Raw genomic sequence first — 21,146 nt, 5'->3', positions numbered from 1 at the left:
GCGGTTCGGTTCGGTTATTTGCTAAATAACCGAACGGTTGAGGAAGTTGAATAATAATTCGGGTTCGATTCGATTCGGTTAATAACCGAATAACCGCGGTTAACCGAACGATTATTGAGTTTTTTTAATATTTTAATTTTTACCCTTATTATTATTAGTATTATTTTTTTATACTCCACTTTTAGCCTTATATATTTCACCTAATAAACCATAAAATATAAAATTTTTCTCCTAATTATTAAAGTTTTTAGATTTTTTATAATTTTATTACAAGATTAATCATTTTGTGCATTTATTTGAATAGATATTTTGAATTTTATCTAGAATTAATAAAACTTTTTTCAAAATATATCATAACCGAACCGAACGGATCTAAAACCGAACCGAATAAAACGAAAAATATAACCGTTTGGTTATAATTTTATTATGCAAAAATCGAACCGAACCGAACTGAACCGAACCGATTAAATCTATATAACCGTTTGGATATGATTTTTTTATAACTTAAATAACCAAACCCGAAATAACCGAATCAAAAACCGAATCGAAACCCGAAATGGCCAATGGAGGCTAACGTTTTGGGCTCACGAAGACAAGGGTATTATAGTAATTCAATGGAATATGAATTGTTTTGTCCTTACATGACCCAAATCTCATCCCAAGAGCCCATACTTTCCCTCCCTCGCCCTCACCTCCTTCGCTTCCCCCTATAAATCCTTCGTTTCTGCCTCTTCCATTTTCCAAGAAACAAAAGACCTCTCTCTCTCTCTCTCTCTCTCTCTCTCTCTCTCTCTCTCTCCCTCTCTCCATCTCTCTCTCTCATCATTTCAAGAGAGATTTCTCAAACCCACCTTGGGATCATCGTTTACTACGACAACACCCAGTTATTTTGTTTGAGAAAAAACGATGATCTATTCAATTAAACCGGCTTCATCTTCCTTCTCCCTCGCCGCCGGCGATCTCTCGTCGATTCGGCGTTCGTCTCCGGCGAAGCTCCGGTTCTCTCCCTTACCCATTATCAGAAACTGTCAGAAACAGAGCTTCAACAACCACAATGTCTCAATCCAGAAGCCTCTCCACGTTTCCTCCGCCGAGAATCTGTCGATCTTCCCGGCGACGCAGAAGAGGGAGGTCAAGGTCGAAGCTTACGAGGCCGAGCGGTCGCGTCCGCTCGACATAAGCATCGAACTTCCAGACCAACAGGCGGCGCAGAAGCTGAAGATCGGAATCTACTTCGCGACCTGGTGGGCTTTGAACGTTGTGTTCAACATCTACAACAAGAAGGTCCTAAATGCGTTTCCCTACCCATGGCTGACATCGACGTTGTCATTGGCTTGTGGGTCTTTGATGATGTTGGGTTCTTGGGCCACTCGAGTTGCAGACGCTCCCAAGACTGATTTCGAGTTCTGGAAAACTCTTTTCCCGGTAAGGCTTGATGGGTTCGTTTGAAGGTTTCTGTGAAGTTTCCTGCAAAATATTCTGTTTCAGATGAAGATTTTGATTGGTTCACCTAATTTTCCTGGCAAAGTTTCTGTCTTTGTCTGGCTTTGTGGAATCTCTACTTGGATACTGCGACTAACCTTCTCTGTTTGGCTGCTAAGAAAATGTTGCTCAGAAAGATTCTTAGTTAGTTAAGAGCTAAGAAGACGGGAAAACAATAAATTTTCTAGATTTTTTAAGCTGAATTTTGTAAAGTTAGTGAGATTTCTTGTTAAAATGCTGAGAAAATTTGGGGCAGGAAACTGTAAGCAAACCAAAGACTCAACCCTTCTCATGAAATCTTGATTCTAAACCGTGAATTCTGACAGAAGAGTTTCGATTCAGGTTGCGGTTGCGCATACGATCGGACATGTTGCAGCAACAGTGAGCATGTCCAAAGTGGCAGTATCCTTCACCCACATCATCAAGAGTGGTGAACCTGCCTTCAGTGTTCTTGTCTCAAGGCTTTTCTTAGGCGAGACTTTCCCGTTACCTGTTTACCTCTCCCTCCTCCCCATCATTGGAGGCTGCGCTCTCTCTGCCTTCACCGAGCTTAACTTCAACATGACTGGTAAACAACAATGCTGAAGATCTTTGCTGTTTCAGAATATAAAAAAAGATTCAACCTTTTTGGTCAACGTTTGATTGGATTGTTTGATCGTTTTTGCAGGGTTTATGGGAGCGATGATATCTAACTTGGCGTTCGTGTTCAGGAACATATTCTCAAAGAAGGGGATGAGTGGGAAATCTGTCAGTGGAATGAACTACTATGCTTGCTTGTCGATGTTGTCTCTTTTGATCCTCACTCCTTTCGCCGTTGCCGTGGAAGGTCCTCAAATGTGGGCTGCTGGTTGGCAAAATGCCGTCGCCCAAATCGGACCAAACTTTGTCTGGTAATAATCTTTGATCCATTAGGATTTAAAAGGGTTTAATCAGACACTTGATTTGGTAAAAGTCAAAATCGGATATTTTCAAGAATCTTTCTGATAACTAGCAATCTATCTGATTTCACTTTTTATTTTTTAAGATACTTGACATTTGATGGTTAAAGGCCGTGCTTTTACATGAAAGTTTAAATCTTTCTGTGTGGGTGTGATTGGATTTCAGGTGGGTGGTGGCCCAAAGTGTGTTCTACCACTTGTACAACCAAGTCTCATACATGTCCCTCGACCAGATTTCTCCATTGACGTTTAGCATCGGTAACACGATGAAGCGAATCTCCGTCATCGTCTCCTCTATCATCATCTTCCACACTCCAGTTCAACCCGTCAACGCCCTTGGAGCCGCCATTGCAATTCTCGGAACTTTCCTCTACTCACAGGTAAAACCAAAAAAGAACCCTTTCTTGGTTTGTCAAAATATACTCTCCATTGGATTCCTGCTCTTGGGGACCCATGCCAACTTGTAGGCACATCCTCATGTAAAAATAAAAACCGGTTTCTTGATCTGGGTCTCGAGAAAAGTTTGAATCTTTTCCGTCATTTTGATCAAACGATATCGATCTCAACTAATAGATCGACTTCTTGATCTGGGTCTCAGAAAAAGTTTGAATCTTTTTCGTCATTTTGATAAAAACGATATCGATCTCAACTAATATTCCGGTTTTTTGATCTGGGTCTCGAGAAAAGTTTGGATCTTTTTCGTCATTTTGATCAAATCGATATCGATCTTTAACTAATAGGCCGACGATTTTTTTACTATGTTTTTGAGCAGGCAAAACAGTGAGGTGAATTTCGGGGTTCTGATCCTAATAGGAAGATGAACAAAACTACCTAACTGAGCAGCCAGTGAGTGATCAAAGAAGAGCATGGGATCTCTCATAGGATCCCTTGTTGAGAGTTTACAAGACCAATAATGGCTCTTTGCTAAATCTTGTCCTACTACGTGTATGTATATGATGACTAACTATGCTATATATGTGTTCATATTTTTCTTTTCCTTCTTTGTTCTTTTACCGTTTTGTTTTGGTGATGGTAGTGAGTAAGAGTTGTGTTTGATGCCTATGCCTATGTGTATTGTAGTTTGGTTGCTCTTGCTTACTTGTCTTATTGCCTTTGAAGAAGACTCAAATAAACAAATAGTATTTGTGATTTGTATGGACTAGTGGTTTAATCTGTAATATTTTTCTGTAATTTTATTTCTATATGTCATATTTGTGAATCAAAATTGAACCTTTAGACTAAAATAAATAGATGGGTATAATTATTTTGAAGCATTTTTATTAGATTTTAGCCTATAATCAATAATCCAAACGTTTAAAATAAGTAAATTTTTAATTTGAAAAGGAAACCATATAATCAATCTAAGGTTCATTTATGGGATGGGAGAGGGTTGATCAACCGGTCTGTCCGTACCGTACCAGACCGGTTCAGTTTCTGAATTTCGAAATTGACTAAATGTAGTATTGGGCCTGCAAATTTAGCCTGCCCGGCTTGACATTGATATATGACATTTTAATTGGGCTTAAATCAAACACAGAGAGCTTTTAAGTAACAAAAAAACATTATTAATATTAACAATTTTTTGGAAAACTCCAAAAACAAAAACAACCTTCAACTTATTAAAATTTTATTTGTCCCCAAATCTAAATAAACCTTTAATTTTTTAAAATATCAAAAAATCCTTTTAAAACCTCCATCATTCAAAAGTTAAGATAAAACATAGAAAATTTATTAAAAATATCTAAAAAACTGAAATTTTTATGAGTTTATATGTTTTCAATGTAAAATGTATATCAAAATAATAATCTAATATTATAAATAGATTTGTTAAAATAAGGATTTAAATATTGAAATAACAAATATGGTAGTTTTTTATATTTTTATAAATTTATAGATAGTTGTATATTATAAATATATAAAAGGTAATATATTTGAAAAGTAAATTATAATTTGTCTTTTAAAATATCATATATATAAATATAATTTTATAATATTATTATTTACTTTATGATTTCTTTATGATGTTCTAGTTTAAAAAATTATAATATATTTTAGATGTTTTACAAAAAATTAATATATTGTTTGGATTTTTAGATGATATAGGTTTTAAATCAATCTTTTTTAAAAAAGAAAATATAGTTTTTTGGATATTTTTTAAGAGTGGAGATTTATTTAGATTTTTAAATAATAGAAAATTTAAATGGATGAATTTAAACAGTTAAAGATCTTTGTACGTTATTTTTTCAATGATAATAGATCCGACGACTAAACCATTTCTGATAGTAAATTGATCTCAATATTAAAATTTAATTTAATAAAAGGGAACAAATCAAATTAAAATAAGATTTATATATTAAGAGAATATAGATTTTTTTGGGGAAAAGTTATATGTATTTAAACTGGTTATCCTAATTTTTATTGTTAATTATAAGCGTATTCAGTCCCCATCTCACGATCAGATAAGACATTGTTATTCAATCCATAAAGTTATTTTCACACCTACTCCCTAAGAAAAATAATGGGGTCCCTATATATATATATATATATATATATAAAAGAGACGACCGTAGTATATTTTAATTCATGGACCTATATATCGCAATCTAGGATTTGGTAGCAGAGCAATGAAAATGTACAAGTTGTTTGGTTTCACCACACATTTGGTACGTTTTTCAAATGAAAATAACAATGAATATGCGAATCTTTAGAGAGAGAAAGAAAATGCAAAATTGCTTAAATATACGGATATATAATCTACGGAAGTCACCTACCAATCCAATGGGTTGCCATAAATAATTTTTGCTTTATAATTAATAGAAAGAAACGTCCCAATTGGTTTTAATTTTATTTATTTTCTCCCACGAAAATCTCTCGATTTTAATTATTCAAGAAAGTTTGTAACTTGGTGGACAAAAAATCGTGTATTATTATATGTACAAACGTCCAAATTTTAGAATTTATTTTAATATCCGAATATTATATATTTTAGTTTCTATTTTCCAAAAGTTACGAAAATTGTTGAAATCAAATCTAATATTAAATAATAATCTTAATCATGATCTTAATCATCATCGTGACGAAATTTGGTTGGTGGATCTATTATTGTCACGTGTGTTAGTACGTATATCATATGTATAATAACGACCACGATTGTCTTTCATAAAAATATGTTTCTTCATTCAATATTCTTATGTAAAGATTATAATAAGTAAGTGGTATTGGTTTTTAATCATACTTTTTTAAAAAATGATTAGAATACTTTATCAAATTAAATGATGTAAATGTAATAATTTTGGTAAGGGCCTAGCAAACTAATAACTTTATCAAACATGCTAAAAAATCAATTTTATAACATTTATATTTTTCCATCCATTTTTTTTTTCACGAATTTTCCCATGCAGTTTTAGCACCCAAACTTTTTTTTTCTAAAATGTTATTGTTCAAGTTCAAGCTGTTTCCATTCTCTTTTTTTTTTGCACGTTTTTTTTTTCTGGTCGTTTACAATTTTTTATCGGAAAAGAAATTATTTAAATAGTTGGAAAACCAACTAAATATGAATAAAATAAAAAGCTCAAATAATTGAAATCGCAATGATGTGAACGTTGCTCCCACCAACGTGACTGTCCATGTACGTACATTATCAAAACATCTCATTATCTACTCTTCTTTCTCCATCCATCCTCTCTCTCTCTCTCTCTAACATACATTATATGTATCGATATATACATATATATATATATATATATATGTATATATAAGTTTTAAGATTTGAGAGAAAGCTTGGAGAGAGCAAGAATGGCAAATTTGGGTATACTCAAAATCATGGTTTTATTATTAGAAATGATATCTTTTCCTTTTTCGCTTTCTGTCCACAAAAACTCTGCGAATTCAACTCTGTTTCCTTCCGGTTTTCTCTTCGGCACCGCCTCCTCTGCCTACCAGGTTCTTTTATTTACTTTTATATACATATATATATATATATATTATGTATATTTGTTTATATTTCTTATAAATTATTTTAATGTTTTATTGTATGATATTGATGTTTTATAGTATGAAGGTGCGTACTTGACAGAGGGAAAAGGATTGAACAATTGGGATGTTTTTACTCATCATCAACCAGGTTTGTTTTTTGGGTTTCACTGTTGTCGTTTTCACAAGTTTGAGATAGTCGTTCCAAATCTTGAATTATCGTGTTATCTTCATGATTCATTGGGTTGGGTGGTCGTTTCGGAATTCGGTTCGAGAATAGTTCGATTCGCTTCTTTCGATTTTATAAAACTGTATAGCAATAAGATTCGGTTCTGTTCCAATTTTTATTATAAAAAAATAGATCTTCTTAAAAAATCACTACAAAAAAACACGGAAATGGTGACGCAAATTTTGCGTCATCATCGGGCGATTTTGCGTCACCCTTTTTAAAGGGTGACGAAATAGTGACGCAAAAAAAGCGTCACCAAAAGCACTGTCACCATTTGCGATTTCGTCACCAAGCGTCACCAATTGGTGACGTTGGGGTGACGCAACGGTGATGAATTTGCGTAACTAAATAGTGACGCAATTTCGTCACTAATCAGTGACGCTTTTTTGTGACGAAAATACGTCATAAATTAGTGACGATATTGCGTGAACAACTGCGTTACTATTTTGTGACGCAGTGACGCAAGTCGTCACCAAATTAGTGACGCAATTGCGTCACTAATTTGCGTCACTATATAAAAAATAAAATAAAAAATAAAAAAATAAAAAAAATATATTATTATATTTAAATATATAATTAAAGTTCTAAATAATTAATTTACAAAACCAAAAAAAATATAAAATATTTAATTTTGATTTTCCCCATCGTAATTGGCTTTATCGCCGTCGCCACTGCCACCGCTTCCTTGTCCGCTGCTTCCGAAACTCGGAAATCCTCGCGTTTGGAACTCATTGAAAAATTATGCTTGCACTCGCAGTTCTTCAATAAGTTTTCGATCTTCTTCTTGTCGACGCAAGAATTCCGCTTGTTGCCGGAGGAATTCAGCTTGCTGCACGATATTGCGTGAAACGTCTCACCATGATAAACTCAGACGTAATAGTTAGAGACAAAACCTTTTTTCCATAGATGTCTCATCACAACTTCTGGAACTTCTTCCCTCTCGTTTTTATATATTCGGCACGGACAATATATCTTTCCCCTCTGAAGAAAAATATGTTGATCTGTTACAAATTCCAAAAAGTTAGTCAATTTTTCTTCGTAATGCGTAGATACATTATCCGTAGAAGGATTTACTCTTTCGTACATCCATTTTCTTGAATAATAAATATTGTTATTACTCGATTCCATTTTTTGAGTTTTTTTTCCGGGTGCAAGAGTGTATGAGGGTGGTGTGTGGATTAAAGGAAATAGAGTGACGCAATTTCGTCACTAAAATAAATATGGTGACGCAATTGCGTCACTAAAGAAAAAATTTAGTGACGCAATTTCGTCACCAAATTTTTGTGACGCAATTGCGTCACTAAAAAAAAAATTTAGTGACGCAATTTCGTCACCAAATTTTTGTGACGTAATTGCGTCAGTATAAAGTAATGACGCAATTGCGTCACCAAATAGTGACGAAAGGATGACGAACGGGTGACGATATTTCCGCGCGTTATTTGACGACGCAATTTTGCGTCATCACTGCGTCACCAATGGTGACGCTAGCGTTTTCGTTACAAAAGTGCCACTATTTAGTGGCGCTCTGATGACGCATTTTTTGCGTCACTTTTTGCGTCACAAAATCGTCACTTCTGCATCACCTTTTTAGTGACGCAAAATTTGCGTCACCCTTTTCGTGTTTTCTTGTAGTGAATATTTGGTTTTTTCGGATTTTTTAAATTCGTTAGATTCAGTTCGATTTTGAGGAATTTGATTTTCTAAAAATAATAATGTTATGATATTTTGAACGGTTTGGATAAAAAAATATCGCATTTTCGGTTCAATACAGTTCGGCTTCGAGAAATCATAACGAAATGCACATCTTTATGATTCATGATAAGTGTCATTTTGATGAGATTCTTACTACAAGGAAAAAAGGGTTAAATGTGTAAAATGTTTTTGGATATTGTAGTACTAGTACTTATGAATTAGATAATAATGATGGTAAAATTACTTTAATTAAATTTAAGATCTCAATAATTTGTAATATTTTACTGTAAATTCAGATACGACAATTGACGTGGGATTAAATAAGTATAAAATTTTGATTCCAAAGATTGAAAAAAGTGAAATGTGTAATATATGTTTGGATATTGAAATACTTATGAATAAGTTAATATTGATGGTAAGATAAGATCATAAGTAAATTTGGAGTTTTTTTTTTTAAAATATACTTTTTGCAGGAAAAATACTTGATGGAAGCAATGGAGACATAGCCGTGGATCAGTACCACAGATTCTTGGTTCATTGTTTTTCTTTAATATTTTTACTGTGTTTTTATTGTAATGAAAATTAATTTGGTAATTACATAAAAAAAAGTTAATTTGGTTAGAAATCAATATTTATTTGTTTATTTTCAATATTTTTCCAATATAAACGCAGGAAGACATCGAATTAATGGCTTCACTTGGAGTCAATAGCTACAGATTTTCAATTTCATGGGCCAGGATCTTACCTAGTATGTCCATATTATTTTCTTATAATATATATTCACGTCGGAAATAAAATCAAATAAAGAGTTATTGGTATATACACCCTAATTTAACATGTTTTTAATCGAGTTTAACATGACATGCGACAGTGATATTGTCTAATTATCGTTTATTATTATTTTTTTATAAACATTGTCTAACACATTTTATATATATATGGGTCACAGAAGGGAGATTTGGAGGTATTAATTATTCAGGAATAAAATACTACAACAGATTAATTGACGCTCTCCTAAGTAAAGGTATGATTTCAGATTATTATTTATTTTTTTCATTTTATTCATCATTTACATCAAAACAGTTTTTTTTCTTCGACAAATAAATTATAAATCATATATATATATATATATATATATATTTTGGTTAATTAAATATTATGTATGCAAAAGGGATCCAGCCTTTTGTGACACTGAACCATTTGGACTATCCTCAAGAACTCGAAGACCGATACCAAAGCTGGTTAAGCCCCGAGATTCGGTACGTATAATATATTTTCTTAACCCTAACAAATTTTATATCGAAAAATTGCGAGATTTTTTATTTTTAAATTTTGATTTTGTTGGCAGAGAAGATTTCGGGTACCTGGCCGACACATGCTTCAGATATTTCGGACACAGAGTCAAACATTGGATAACGGTAAACGAACCGAACCAACAGATCGTATTGAGTTATCGCAAGGGAATTTTCCCGCCGTGTCGGTGCTCTTCACCGTACGGGAACTGCGGCAAAGGAAACTCCGAGACCGAGCCTTTTACAGCCGCCCACAATATGATCCTAGCACATGCGGAGGCTGTCCGTATATACCGAACGAAATATCAGGTGTGTGGATATATACATATATATATCGTTATCATATGATGATAACACGTGAAAAATGTGGGAAATTTTATTCGAATTCGATGCCATTTTTTGTTTGTAGAAAGAACAGAGTGGAAGCATTGGCATCGTGGTGCAGACGTCGTGGTTCGAACCCATCAGCGAGTCCACCGCTGATAAACTAGCCGCTGAACGAGCTCAGTCTTTCTACTCGAATTGGTACGTTGAATCATATTGATGTAAAACGGGTCGGTCCAAATTGGTTTTGAGTTCAAGTCTACCGTCCGTTTTTTATGAATAATTTTTTTTTTTGATTCGATGTAGATCACTTTAGTTTGTAAATCGACTCACGAACCAAATAAAAAAACAAAAAGAAAATATTAAATATAATAAAATTTTAAAAATAATACAAATTATTTAAAAAACAACAGAAAATATATAAAAATAAAAAATATTTAAAAAAATCAAATTTTTTTTTTAAAAAATTGTCTTATCAATTGGCTTGTGTGCTTGCAAAGTTGGTTCAAGACGAACTGACTCGTTTGATTTATTTTTTTGAGTTCGATTTTTCCGAATTCAATTCGAAAAATATGGATGAACTCACGAGTTAAACTCATTTTGATATTACTATTGAACCATACATTACATCATATTATATATATATATATATATATATATATATATATATATCCTATTTTTATGTCTTGTTTCAATAGGATTCTGGATCCTGCTATATACGGAAAGTATCCGGATGAGATGGTTGAACTTCTCGGACCGGCATTACCCGAATTCTCGGTCGATCAAGCCAAGGATCTAAAGAAATTGGGAGTAGATTTCGTGGGTATTAATCATTACACAAGTTACTTTGTCAAAGACTGCTACTTCTCTTCCTGTCAACGTGGAGATGGATCCTCTCGAACCGAAGGGTTTGCCCTAAAATTCGATCGGAAAGGCAACGTATCCATTGGAGAATTGGTACGCAAAAGATTATACGTTCGATTTACATATCCGAATCATATATATATATATATATATATAACGTAAAGCATATGTTTCCGGACATGATAGACAGATGTAGATTGGCAACATGTTTATCCACGAGGGTTTCGCAAGGTTTTGGACTACATCAAAAATCGATATCACAATACACCGATCTTCGTAACAGAAAATGGTAAAAGAATATATATATAGATATTGATTTTTCAATCGTTTTTACGAATTTTCATCCGTAATAATGTATTAAATTAATAAAGGTTATGGAGATTTGGAGAAACAAGATACAACGGTTGAAGAACTTGTAAATGATATAAAACGAAGAGAATACATGAGAGGCCATTTGAATGCCCTGCAAGCTGCAATGAGGTATATATAATTTCATATAAAAAAATATCGTTATATATATATATATATGCGATTTAAATAATATTATTATTTTTGTGTTTTTTTTATTTGATGAAATGTTAGGAACGGAGCGAATGTGAAGGGATATTTCGCGTGGTCGTTATTAGACAACTACGAATGGTTATACGGATACAGACTCCGGTTCGGACTATTCCACGTGGATTTTACCACTCTCAACCGTACCCCAAAACTTTCAGCTTCGTGGTACAAATATTTTATCAATTACCATACCAATACAAGTTCTCGTGGCAATGGACATATGTAACCCTAATATATATATATATCTACTTTATTTGAGATGTTATTCGTGCTTTGTGAACATATTAACTATAAATTAATTACCGCAATCTAGAAGGTGATTGGAAATTGAACATATTTGACTTTGAATTTGACCAATTTATTGACACGCGATTCTCCTAATAATCGATTAAATGAACGGTATAGCTTTTCTTGTTTTATTATATTTGTTCAGAATTTCACAAGAAAAAATGTTTTTTTAAATTTAATAGATATAGTATATTGGAATCCAAATTTTTAATTTTTTGTAAAGGTTAATCGATTCCACAAATTTCACCACTTGTGTTCTGCTCAGATCCGGTTTAGGGGAATTTTTCTGAACCGGAATGGACCGTACCGAAAGGAGCATTTCCGAAAACGACGCCGTCTAAACTTACACTTTTCGTACAAATCTGAAATGTCCGGCGGATCAAGAAAACTGAAGAAATCACTCTTCGATGCAGACAAAAGAGTTCTCTTCTTCTCGCAATTCTTCTCTGATCACTATCGCCATTGATCGAATTCCATTTTCTATGAGTTCCTAAACCTTGTTCTCCAACTCTTGATCCTCCGTTTTCTGATCTACGGTCATTTCCGTGGTCGGAGGATCGCCGGCGGCGGCGGCGGTGGCGGTGTGCAGCGTTCGGAGATCCTCGCGATGTCGTGGGGATTAGGATGGAAGCGATCGTCCGAGAATTTCCGGTTGAGTCTCAGCTACGGCGCGGAGGACCTGGGCGATGATCTCAACCGATCGACGTCGGCATCGTCGTTGGGATCCTATTCTTCGTCGTCGTCGTCTTCGGCGTCGGCGATTCAGGATCCGGAATTAGGTTTTCGGATTGATTTGGATTGGACAGCGGGGGATGCGGAGGATCAGGTGGCACTGAGACTGCAGTCGCAGTTGATGGTGGCGTTGCCGGTGCCGCAGGACGCGGTGGTGGTTGAATTGAAGGAAGAGGTTGGTGACGGAGGAGAAGAAGATGATGGTGGAGAGAATGTGAGTGTAGAAATGAGAGTTGAGAAGCGTAGGGAGCCTTTACGGGCTGTCGCGTTGATGAAAGCGGCGGGATCCGGTCAACAAAGCGACGGCGTCGGCGTCTTGACGAGACTGATGAGGTCTGATTTGACACCAGCGGCGGTTCCTTCGCAGGTAGTCGACGGCGTATCGACTTGTGGCGAGCACTGGAAGTCTGTCACATCGCTTAGCCTAAGCGGTTGCGGTTTATTGGTGGGTTTCTGTTGGACTTTATAGTAAAGTGGTGAAAGAAATGAACTTTGAATAAGACATGCCGATATCTTGATTTTGGCTACCCAATTTTCTCGTAAGAGTGGGTTTTGTGGATGCAGTTTTGCTAATTATTCCAAGAAAAAGCTAGTTTTTGTCAAAAGTTAAAAGCTTTTGAACCTAGATAATGCTTTTGAGCTTGAGTTAGGCTGTTTTGTTTTAGTCTAGGCTAAAGCAAATGGAACAAGTCTTATGATGGCTGCGAATTGCATCTTTTGTGGCCAGGTTATGCCAGTTGAACTGATCCGGTTGCCTCTTCTCGAGAAGCTATACCTTGATAACAACAAGTTACCAGTCTTGCCACCGGAGCTTGGTCAGCTGAAGAACCTTAAAGTTCTCAGAGTCGATAATAATATGCTTGTTTCTGTTCCTGGTGAGTTGGGTTCTGCACTGGTTTGTCTTGTTCATTGACACAATGGAACATTAATATGCTTGGTTGTACCAATAAGTCAGGAAGTTTCGTGGGACCTGCTGGTTGATTTGATGTTTGGTTGAAACTTTGCACAGTGGAACTACGGCAGTGTTCAGGTCTTGAGGAATTGTCCTTGGAGCACAATAAACTCATCCGGCCCCTTCTCGATTTCAGGTCGTTATGGCAGTTGTTTAACATAATTGTTTAGTTCATTTTGTCTGGATTTAGTCATTTGTCGGGAGGTTAATTTGTCTATTCAGTTGAATTGCAGAGCTATGGCTGAGCTAAGGACACTTAGACTTTTTGGTAATCCTCTCGAATTCCTACCGGAAATTTTACCTTTGCATCAGCTTCGCCACTTGTCTCTTGTGAATATCAGGATTGTGGCAGACGAGAACCTAAGATCCGTAAATGTACAAATAGAGGTAAGGAGCAAATTATTCATGATCTTTGTCTTCTTTGTTTGCCGATAATCAAGCTTCTCTAATCAAGAAGCGGTTTTGATGATTGCAGACAGAAAATAGCTCCTACTTTGGGGCATCTAGGCACAAATTAAGCGCATTCTCTCCCCTTGTATTCCGTTCTTCGTCTTGCCATCATCCCCTGCTAGCATCTGCATTGGTGAAGATCATGCAAGATGAAGGCAATCGTGCTGTCATTGGTAAAGATGAAAATGCGGTGCGTCAGCTCATAAGTATGATAACTAGTGACAATCGCCATGTGGTATGTTAGTTAGCCTTTCTGCGATGGTTAGAAAATGAATCTCACTTTATTTTGTGAACCATCACCTTACCAATTTGCTTTTATAGGTTGAACAAGCATGTGTATCTTTATCCTCTCTTGCACGAGATGTTGGTGTAGCAATGCAGCTGATGAAGTGCGATATAATGAAGCCGATTGAAACAGTATTGAAATCGTCTGCCCCAGAAGAAGTGATATCCGTGTTACAAGTTGTGGTCACTTTAGCTTTTGTGTCTGATTCCGCCGCTCAGAAGATGCTTACCAAGGACATGCTAAAAGCTTTGAAATCCTTGTGTGCCCACAAAAATCCAGAGGTAAGATATATGCATGTTCTTCTTCTTCTTTTACGAAAACTTATGTAGTATCTTTGGCTGAATTGCAATTTTTCTATTTTAGGTTCAAAGGCAAGCCTTGTTAGCCGTTGGGAACTTGGCCTTCTGTTTGGAGAATCGTCGTATTCTGGTTACTTCAGAAAGTTTGCGAGAATTACTGATGCGATTGACTGTCACACCAGAACCACGAGTCAACAAAGCTGCAGCTCGCGCTTTGGCAATTCTTGGTGTGTTTCTTGCCCATAATATGTATGTTTTTGCTTGATTAGGTGGTTAGGCATTATATATTATATGTTTCTTCTACCGACAGGAGAAAATGAAATTCTGCGACGTGCCATAAGGGGCAGACAAGTGCCAAAGCAAGGACTGAGAATACTCTCCATGGATGGGGGTGGAATGAAAGGTCTTGCAACGGTGCAGATTCTTAAAGAAATTGAGAAGGGAACTGGCAAGCGGATACATGAGTTGTTTGACCTTATATGCGGCACATCAACTGGTGGAATGCTTGCTATTGCCCTCGGTGTCAAGCTTATGACGTTGGAACAATGTGAAGAAATCTACAAAAATCTAGGTGAGTAAAAACTCTTTTGAATTCCTGAAATTCATCGAACTATAAGTTCGGGAATTTATTTTAGGTGATTTTTCTTTAGGAAAGCTTGTTTTTGCTGAGCCTGTCCCAAAGGACAATGAAGCAGCTAGTTGGAGAGAAAAACTGGATCAGCTTTATAAGAGCTCATCCCAGAGTTTCAGAGTTGTCGTACATGGATCCAAGGTATCTATATGGTGGTTACCTCACTCTATGCAAAATCATTGTCTTCTTGATGATATCCTTTCAACCTTTGCATTGAAACCGGACAACATATGATTTGTCTTAAAAAAACTGAGATTCTTGCTTAGGTTCCTATATGACTTCGGGTTAGGGTGCTATAATATCCTGTCTTGCAGCATAGTGCAGATGAGTTCGAGAGGTTGTTAAAGGAAATGTGTGCTGATGAGGATGGAGACCTGTTAATAGAGTCAGCTGTAAAGAATGTTCCGAAAGTCTTTGTTGTATCTACTCTTGTTAGTGTGATGCCGGCTCAGCCTTTTATATTCCGGAACTACCAGGTTCATATACTTCGGTTTTGTTCTTTGTACTGCACTGTTCTTTTTTTTTTTGAATTTCTTCTGTCTGCTTTTTCAACTAATGTGTGTTGTCTCTTTTTTTTCGACGTGCAGTATTCTGTTGGAACACCCGAAATGTCGTTTGCATTTTCAGATCATTCTGGAAGCAGTACATTGACTTCATCAGCAGCTACCGATCAAGTTGGCTACAAGCAAAGTGCCTTTATGGGAAGTTGTAAGCATCAGATATGGCAAGCTATACGGGCTTCATCAGCTGCTCCATATTATCTTGATGACTTTTCAGTTGGTAAAAAAGTCGATCCATTTATTTTTATCCATTTCTATTGCTCACACTAGGTATCTTTTTATATCGATACCACTTACAATCTATGTTTCTATACATGCTATTTCCACTGCAAAATTACTTCAGATGCTTACCGCTGGCAAGATGGCGCAATAGTGGCAAACAATCCTACAGTGTTTGCCATCAGAGAAGCACAACTCCTGTGGCCTGACACAAAAATTGACTGTTTGGTTTCCATTGGCTGTGGCTCGGTGCCAACAAGGGTAAATGCTCATTCTTTTCTCTGGGTACTGTAGCAGTGAAAAGGTTTGTTAATCCTGAGGAAGGATAGCATTAGATGAATAGAAAGCTTAATATCCTTGTAGTATGTAAGAATTTTCTATGTTCTGTTGACTCCCCTCAATAGGTACGGAAAGGTGGATGGCGTTATCTGGATACTGGGCAGGTTCTGATTGAGAGTGCATGCTCTGTGGAACGTGTCGAAGAAGCTCTAAGCACTTTGCTTCCTATGTTACCAGAGATCCAGTATTTCCGCTTCAATCCAGGCACATTCATTATCCATACAAAAAATATCACTTAAGAGCGGTATTTGGTCTCGGGTCTTGTTAATTCGATATTCTGTGTTACCTATGCAGTCGATGAGCGTTGTGGAATGGAGTTAGATGAGACCGATCCAGCGATATGGCGTAAGTTGGAAGATGCAGTCGATGAATACATACATAGCAATTCCCAAGTTTTAAAAGATGCTTGTGAGAGATTGGTTCTACCATTCCTAAACGATGAGAAATGGTCTGAGAATTTGAAGCCGAGATTCATGAATGGAAAGCTAGCAAACAGTTCAGGTAATACCCATTTCGTGATTGTGATTTGCTTTTTTTAGAGGATCGATCTTCTTGAATTGTTCACTTACGAAACTTCTATTTGTGTTTTCCGTTTTCCTGTCTCCTATACACAGATGAGAGCAGCCCTTCTCTAGGCTGGAGACGCAATGTTTTGCTCGTGGAGGCAGAGCATAGTCCCGACTCCGGAAGGTTAAAGCACCATGCTCGTGCCCTCGAGTTATTTTGTTCGAACAATGGAATAAAGTTATCGTCAGTTCATGCTACTACTACTTCTTCCGGAGCCCAGAAGCCATCCCCTGGAACTGCTTTTCCAACGCCATTTACCTCTCCTCTGATAGCTGGAAGCTTCCCATCGAGCCCCCTACTCTTCAGTCCTGATATTGGCCCGCAGAGGTTTAGCCGGATCGACATGGTCCCTCCGCTTAGCTTGGACGGGTGGCATGCCGGAAAGACGAACTTATCGCCACCTTCGTCTCCTCCGGCCCAGAGGCAGCTCTTTCTTCCGTTACGACAATTGCATGAGAAGTTACAGAATCTTCCCCAGGTGGGGATCATACACCTAGCCCTTCAAAATGATTCCAATGGTTCAATATTGAGGTTAGCCCCCCGAAATCTTTTCCATACATTGTCATCGATACTAATTCTCGACTGGATTTGATTCGTTTTTTGTTCATTGTAGTTGGCAAAATGATGTGTTTGTGGTCACCGAGCCTGGGGAGCTTGCAGATAAGTTTCTTCAGAGCGTTAAAATCAGTACTCTGTCAGTGATGCAAAGCCATCGCAGAAATGCTGCATCGATTCTTTCCGGTATATGCACGATCTCAGATCTGGTTCATACCAAGAAATACTTCCAGGTTGGGAATATCGTCCACCGTTACATGGGACGCCAAACACAAGTCAGGATTCTTCTCTTCTCCTTTCCAACTTCTAATATCAATGTTGATCTTCTGTGTAAAAAAATCGTCCTAACATTCTGTCATTAATATCAAAAGGTAATGGAAGATGATCAGGAGATTTCGGCTTACATGTTCCGCAGAACCGTCCCTTCCATGCACCTTACACCCGACGATATACGCTGGATGGTAAGTGTATACACATTAGAATCGATGGAAACTGGATATATATTGTCGCAAAGTCTGAAACTTGAGAGGAAAATGTTGGAAACAGATAGGAGCATGGAGGGAGAGGATAATACTTTACTCAGGAACGTATGGACCGACCCCAGCTCTAGTGAAAGCATTCTTGGACTCTGGTGCGAAAGCTGTGGTGGGGCCTTCAGCCGAGCCGCAAGAGACACCGATGATCGATGAAAACGGGCGGTTCGAGATCGGAGAAGAGGAAGAAGAAGACGAGGAAGAAGGGGATGAAGGGGAAGGGGAGGAAGGGGGAGAGGAAGAGTATGGGCCGCCCTCCCCGACGAGTGACTGGGAAGACAGCGATGTCGAGAAGAGGAGGATGATGAAGGGAAACGAGGAGGAGGAAGAGGAGGAGGAGCTATCGGGGTTCATATGCAAGTTATATGACATGTTGGTGAGGGAGAATGCTAGAGTGGATGTTGCTCTTCACAAAGCTCTTGCTTCTCATAAGAAACTCAAGTACTCTTGCCATCTTCCTTGTGTATAGGTCACTCACCTCTATCCTTACAACTTTATATATATATATATATATATATTTATACATATAGAGAGAGAGATAGAAAGAGATAAGAGAGAGAATGGGACAAAGGAAAAATTAAGGGAAGAAAGTTTTGTTCATTTTGCGAATTATTAGAATCTTCAGGTAATGAGAACAGAACATGCATTTTTTTTTGTTCAATTCAAATAACACATTTTTACCTGAATAATATAAATTCTGCTTTTCCGTATATTTATATATACGTTTTCAGATTTTTCTTAATTCATTCTGGACAGGAATACGAGAGAAGTAAATTAAAATGGGATAAAATATTATATTCGTTGCTGCATTTTAGAAATTTACACAGTACGCATTTGATAAAAGTAAAAAGAAAATGAAAAAAAAAAAAACACTTCCGATGATTCCTGCAGATGATACCCCCCAAAATCATGTATATCTTTCAGCACAATCATAAACCCCAAAATATTTTTTAGAAAATTCCCAAAAAAAATAGATTCCTAAACCCTAAAGTTTGGCATTTTTTCAATAAAATAAAAACAGCTTTTTTCTCAGGCTTCAGATGTGGTGTAAGTGGTAGTAGTAGTGTTAACATCTTCTTCAGAAGTGGGATTATCATCTTCTTCTTTAGGCTTAGTCGCAAGGAACTCAAGGGCAGTGACAACATCCGCCATTAGAGGCCGAGTGTCTGGTTCTTCTTGCAGACACATTGATGCAATGGCCAGAGCTTGATACAGTCCCTTTGTCGGATACTTCCCTTTTAGCAACGGATCCGCTATCCTCGTAAACGTGCTCTTATCTTTCAGCATCGGCTCCGCCTGCCCAAAAAAAAAAAACCATCCCTCATTCTCTGTTTCTTCCTTCCAAGGACTCGGGAAAAAAAACATTTTGAGTGTATGTTTTGGTGGGTTTATTACCCATGCGACCAAGTTCTGTTCTTCTGTTGGTCTCTCTGTGTCTATAGCTCTTATCCCAGAGATGACTTCGAGAAGAACGACTCCGAAGCTATAGACATCGGACTTTGTCGTGAGCTGACCTGTCATGGCGTATTCAGGAGCACAGTATCCGTATGTCCCCATCACTCTGGTGGATACATGATCTTTTCCACCGGTTGGTCCTAACTTTGCCAGCCCGAAATCCGACAGCTTTGATTCGAAATCCTCGTCTAACAGTATATTCGCCGCTTTGAAATCTCGGTATATCACCGGAGGATCTGCAAAGTTGTGTAAGTACTCGAGCCCTTTCGCTGCTCCGTGCATTATTTTCATCCTCGTGAACCAATCCAGACATGGTTTTCCTTCGGGTAGATCTTAAAAGAAAAATTACCCGAAACAACTCAAAACACGAGATAATTCAAGATTTCCGGCCGGAGGTGTATATATACATACCGAAGAGCTGATCTTCCAAAGATCCATTAGGCATGAACTCGTAGACGAGGACCCTTTGGTCGTCTTCTACGCAGTATCCGATGAGCTTCACAAGGTTTGCATGCTGAGCCAAACTCAGAACCATCACTTCTGCAAAGAATTCTCTTGTCCCTTGAAGCCCATTTCGGTCAAGCCTCTTTACAGCAACCACCTACTTACCACATTGTCCATACATTCATGGATCCAACCCCGTCTTCAATCATGTTCTTATATACATACACACACATATATATTCATATGCATATATGTATGTATGTATGTATGCACATGGTAAGAGTTGGAAGAGAAGACGAGACCTGATTAATGCAGTTGAGGAATCCTCTGTAGACTCTCCCAAAGCCACCTTCTCCAACCATACAATCCATGCTGAAGTTATCGGTGGCGGCTATGAGTTCCTTGAACTTGAAGACGCGGCCGCTGTTCTTTGCATTCCCTAACTTCTTTATTTCTTCTGTTATATATCTCTGCTTAAGGGTTCCTACGTTCGGAAAACAATTCTCAATTCTAATGAGTTTGAAGCGATGTAAAGATCTCAACTTTGACAAGAAACAAAAAGACAAAATGTTTTGGGGGCTTGTTCTTCCTAATTCATATATGAAAACAAAGTTCAAATCATGCAGTCTCGATGAATCATCTGTTCGAGGATTCATCCGATACCAAAAGAAAAACAGAGAGGAAATCAACGAAACCATCATGGTCGAGTATTCCAAAATGCCAGATGATGAGTAAAGACAAAGGTATACACACCTTTTCCACGGGAGATGGTCGAGAAGAGAGTAGCAAGTCTATGCCTTTTGCCTGTCTTCACCTTCAGGGATTGATCAAAGGAATCTCTGGACAGGCTGGAGATCAGATGTGGCTTGAAACAAGGGCAAAGCTTCATTTTCTTGACAAAATCCTTCAATAAATGTGATCCCAAGGAAAGATTGAACCTTTTTCCAACCCTTCAGATCCAAATCAAATGGGGGCAAATGAGATTGAAAGAAAGGTCCAATCTTCCTGGGAACTCTGACAAGACAGAAGAATTTAGGGGACGAACACAGAGACAGTTCTGTCTGTTACATAAAAAGAACCTGAAATGTATAATTTCCCCCCTTGTTGGGATTGGATCCACCATTAGACAGGGTTTCTCCTCTCCATGTTCTTTTTTTAGGGTTTCTCAAAAGACTTTGAATTTGTTTTATTTGGACGAAACCAACGCGGACTCTTCCAACCATCTTTCTTCCACATCATATAATTCGAATCCAATTAGGCATATCCTGGTATGGACCTCAAGCCAAGACTTTGTAGTCTTCAGCATATACATTACATAAGACAACTATAATACATCAACACAAGGCAACATATATATATATATCCATTGGATATAAATCTGAATACAACACCAATAGAGTCTAAAAACCTGCAAAAGAGCATATATCCAAATGAAAATCCAGGGGGCGACAGGGTCATGGTGCAAAGATTCTTTCTTTGACAGAT

The 21,146-nt window shown here is 37.2% G+C and overlaps 4 protein-coding genes across 6 annotated transcripts; 3 read left to right on the top strand and 1 right to left on the bottom strand.

Annotated features, from left to right (window-relative positions):
* Positions 1–752: 752 nt before the first annotated feature.
* Positions 753–3,575, top strand: LOC104809513 (glucose-6-phosphate/phosphate translocator 2, chloroplastic). Its single transcript, XM_010535527.2, has 5 exons — positions 753–1,425; positions 1,825–2,050; positions 2,150–2,372; positions 2,587–2,800; positions 3,193–3,575. The coding sequence occupies exons 1-5, from the start codon at positions 907–909 to the stop codon at positions 3,202–3,204; spliced, it is 1,194 nt and encodes a 397-aa protein (XP_010533829.1). The 5' UTR covers positions 753–906; the 3' UTR covers positions 3,205–3,575.
* Positions 3,576–6,128: 2,553 nt separating this feature from the next.
* On the top strand, positions 6,129–11,664 carry LOC104809512 (beta-glucosidase 45). Of its 3 annotated transcripts, none has more exons than XM_010535525.2 (12): positions 6,131–6,362; positions 6,474–6,543; positions 8,787–8,845; positions 8,986–9,061; positions 9,263–9,337; positions 9,485–9,572; positions 9,662–9,914; positions 10,015–10,130; positions 10,628–10,886; positions 10,980–11,082; positions 11,165–11,273; positions 11,376–11,664. In XM_010535525.2, the coding sequence occupies exons 1-12, from the start codon at positions 6,216–6,218 to the stop codon at positions 11,575–11,577; spliced, it is 1,557 nt and encodes a 518-aa protein (XP_010533827.1). In that variant the 5' UTR covers positions 6,131–6,215; the 3' UTR covers positions 11,578–11,664. The 3 variants fall into 3 exon arrangements, with proteins under 3 accessions (XP_019057624.1, XP_010533827.1, XP_010533828.1); XM_010535526.2 differs by having other exon boundaries at positions 6,186–6,362; positions 6,481–6,543; XM_019202079.1 differs by lacking the exons at positions 11,165–11,273; positions 11,376–11,664 and having other exon boundaries at positions 6,129–6,362; positions 10,984–11,057.
* Positions 11,665–12,017: 353 nt separating this feature from the next.
* LOC104809511 (phospholipase A I) lies at positions 12,018–18,472 on the top strand. The gene is made up of 18 exons (XM_010535524.2): positions 12,018–12,816; positions 13,099–13,246; positions 13,381–13,459; positions 13,557–13,710; positions 13,799–14,008; positions 14,095–14,340; positions 14,423–14,585; positions 14,669–14,929; positions 15,009–15,130; positions 15,304–15,465; positions 15,577–15,769; positions 15,893–16,029; positions 16,173–16,311; positions 16,402–16,608; positions 16,722–17,205; positions 17,288–17,504; positions 17,601–17,690; positions 17,776–18,472. Exons 1-18 carry the CDS (start codon positions 12,247–12,249, stop codon positions 18,229–18,231), a joined length of 4,038 nt encoding a protein of 1,345 aa, XP_010533826.1. The 5' UTR covers positions 12,018–12,246; the 3' UTR covers positions 18,232–18,472.
* A 77-nt stretch (positions 18,473–18,549) lies between these two features.
* LOC104809509 (serine/threonine-protein kinase CDL1-like) lies at positions 18,550–21,117 on the bottom strand. The gene is made up of 5 exons (XM_010535522.2): positions 20,415–21,117; positions 19,964–20,145; positions 19,629–19,818; positions 19,158–19,549; positions 18,550–19,058 (listed from the first exon to the last, which is right to left on the bottom strand). The coding sequence occupies exons 1-5, from the start codon at positions 20,548–20,550 to the stop codon at positions 18,792–18,794; spliced, it is 1,167 nt and encodes a 388-aa protein (XP_010533824.1). The 5' UTR covers positions 20,551–21,117; the 3' UTR covers positions 18,550–18,791.
* Positions 21,118–21,146: the final 29 nt, after the last annotated feature.

This window comes from Tarenaya hassleriana, unplaced genomic scaffold (genome assembly GCF_000463585.1).
Source record: "Tarenaya hassleriana unplaced genomic scaffold, ASM46358v1 Cleome16, whole genome shotgun sequence".
NCBI classification, from domain to species: Eukaryota; Viridiplantae; Streptophyta; class Magnoliopsida; order Brassicales; family Cleomaceae; genus Tarenaya; species Tarenaya hassleriana.
This window is presented reverse-complemented; position numbering and strand designations above follow the sequence as displayed.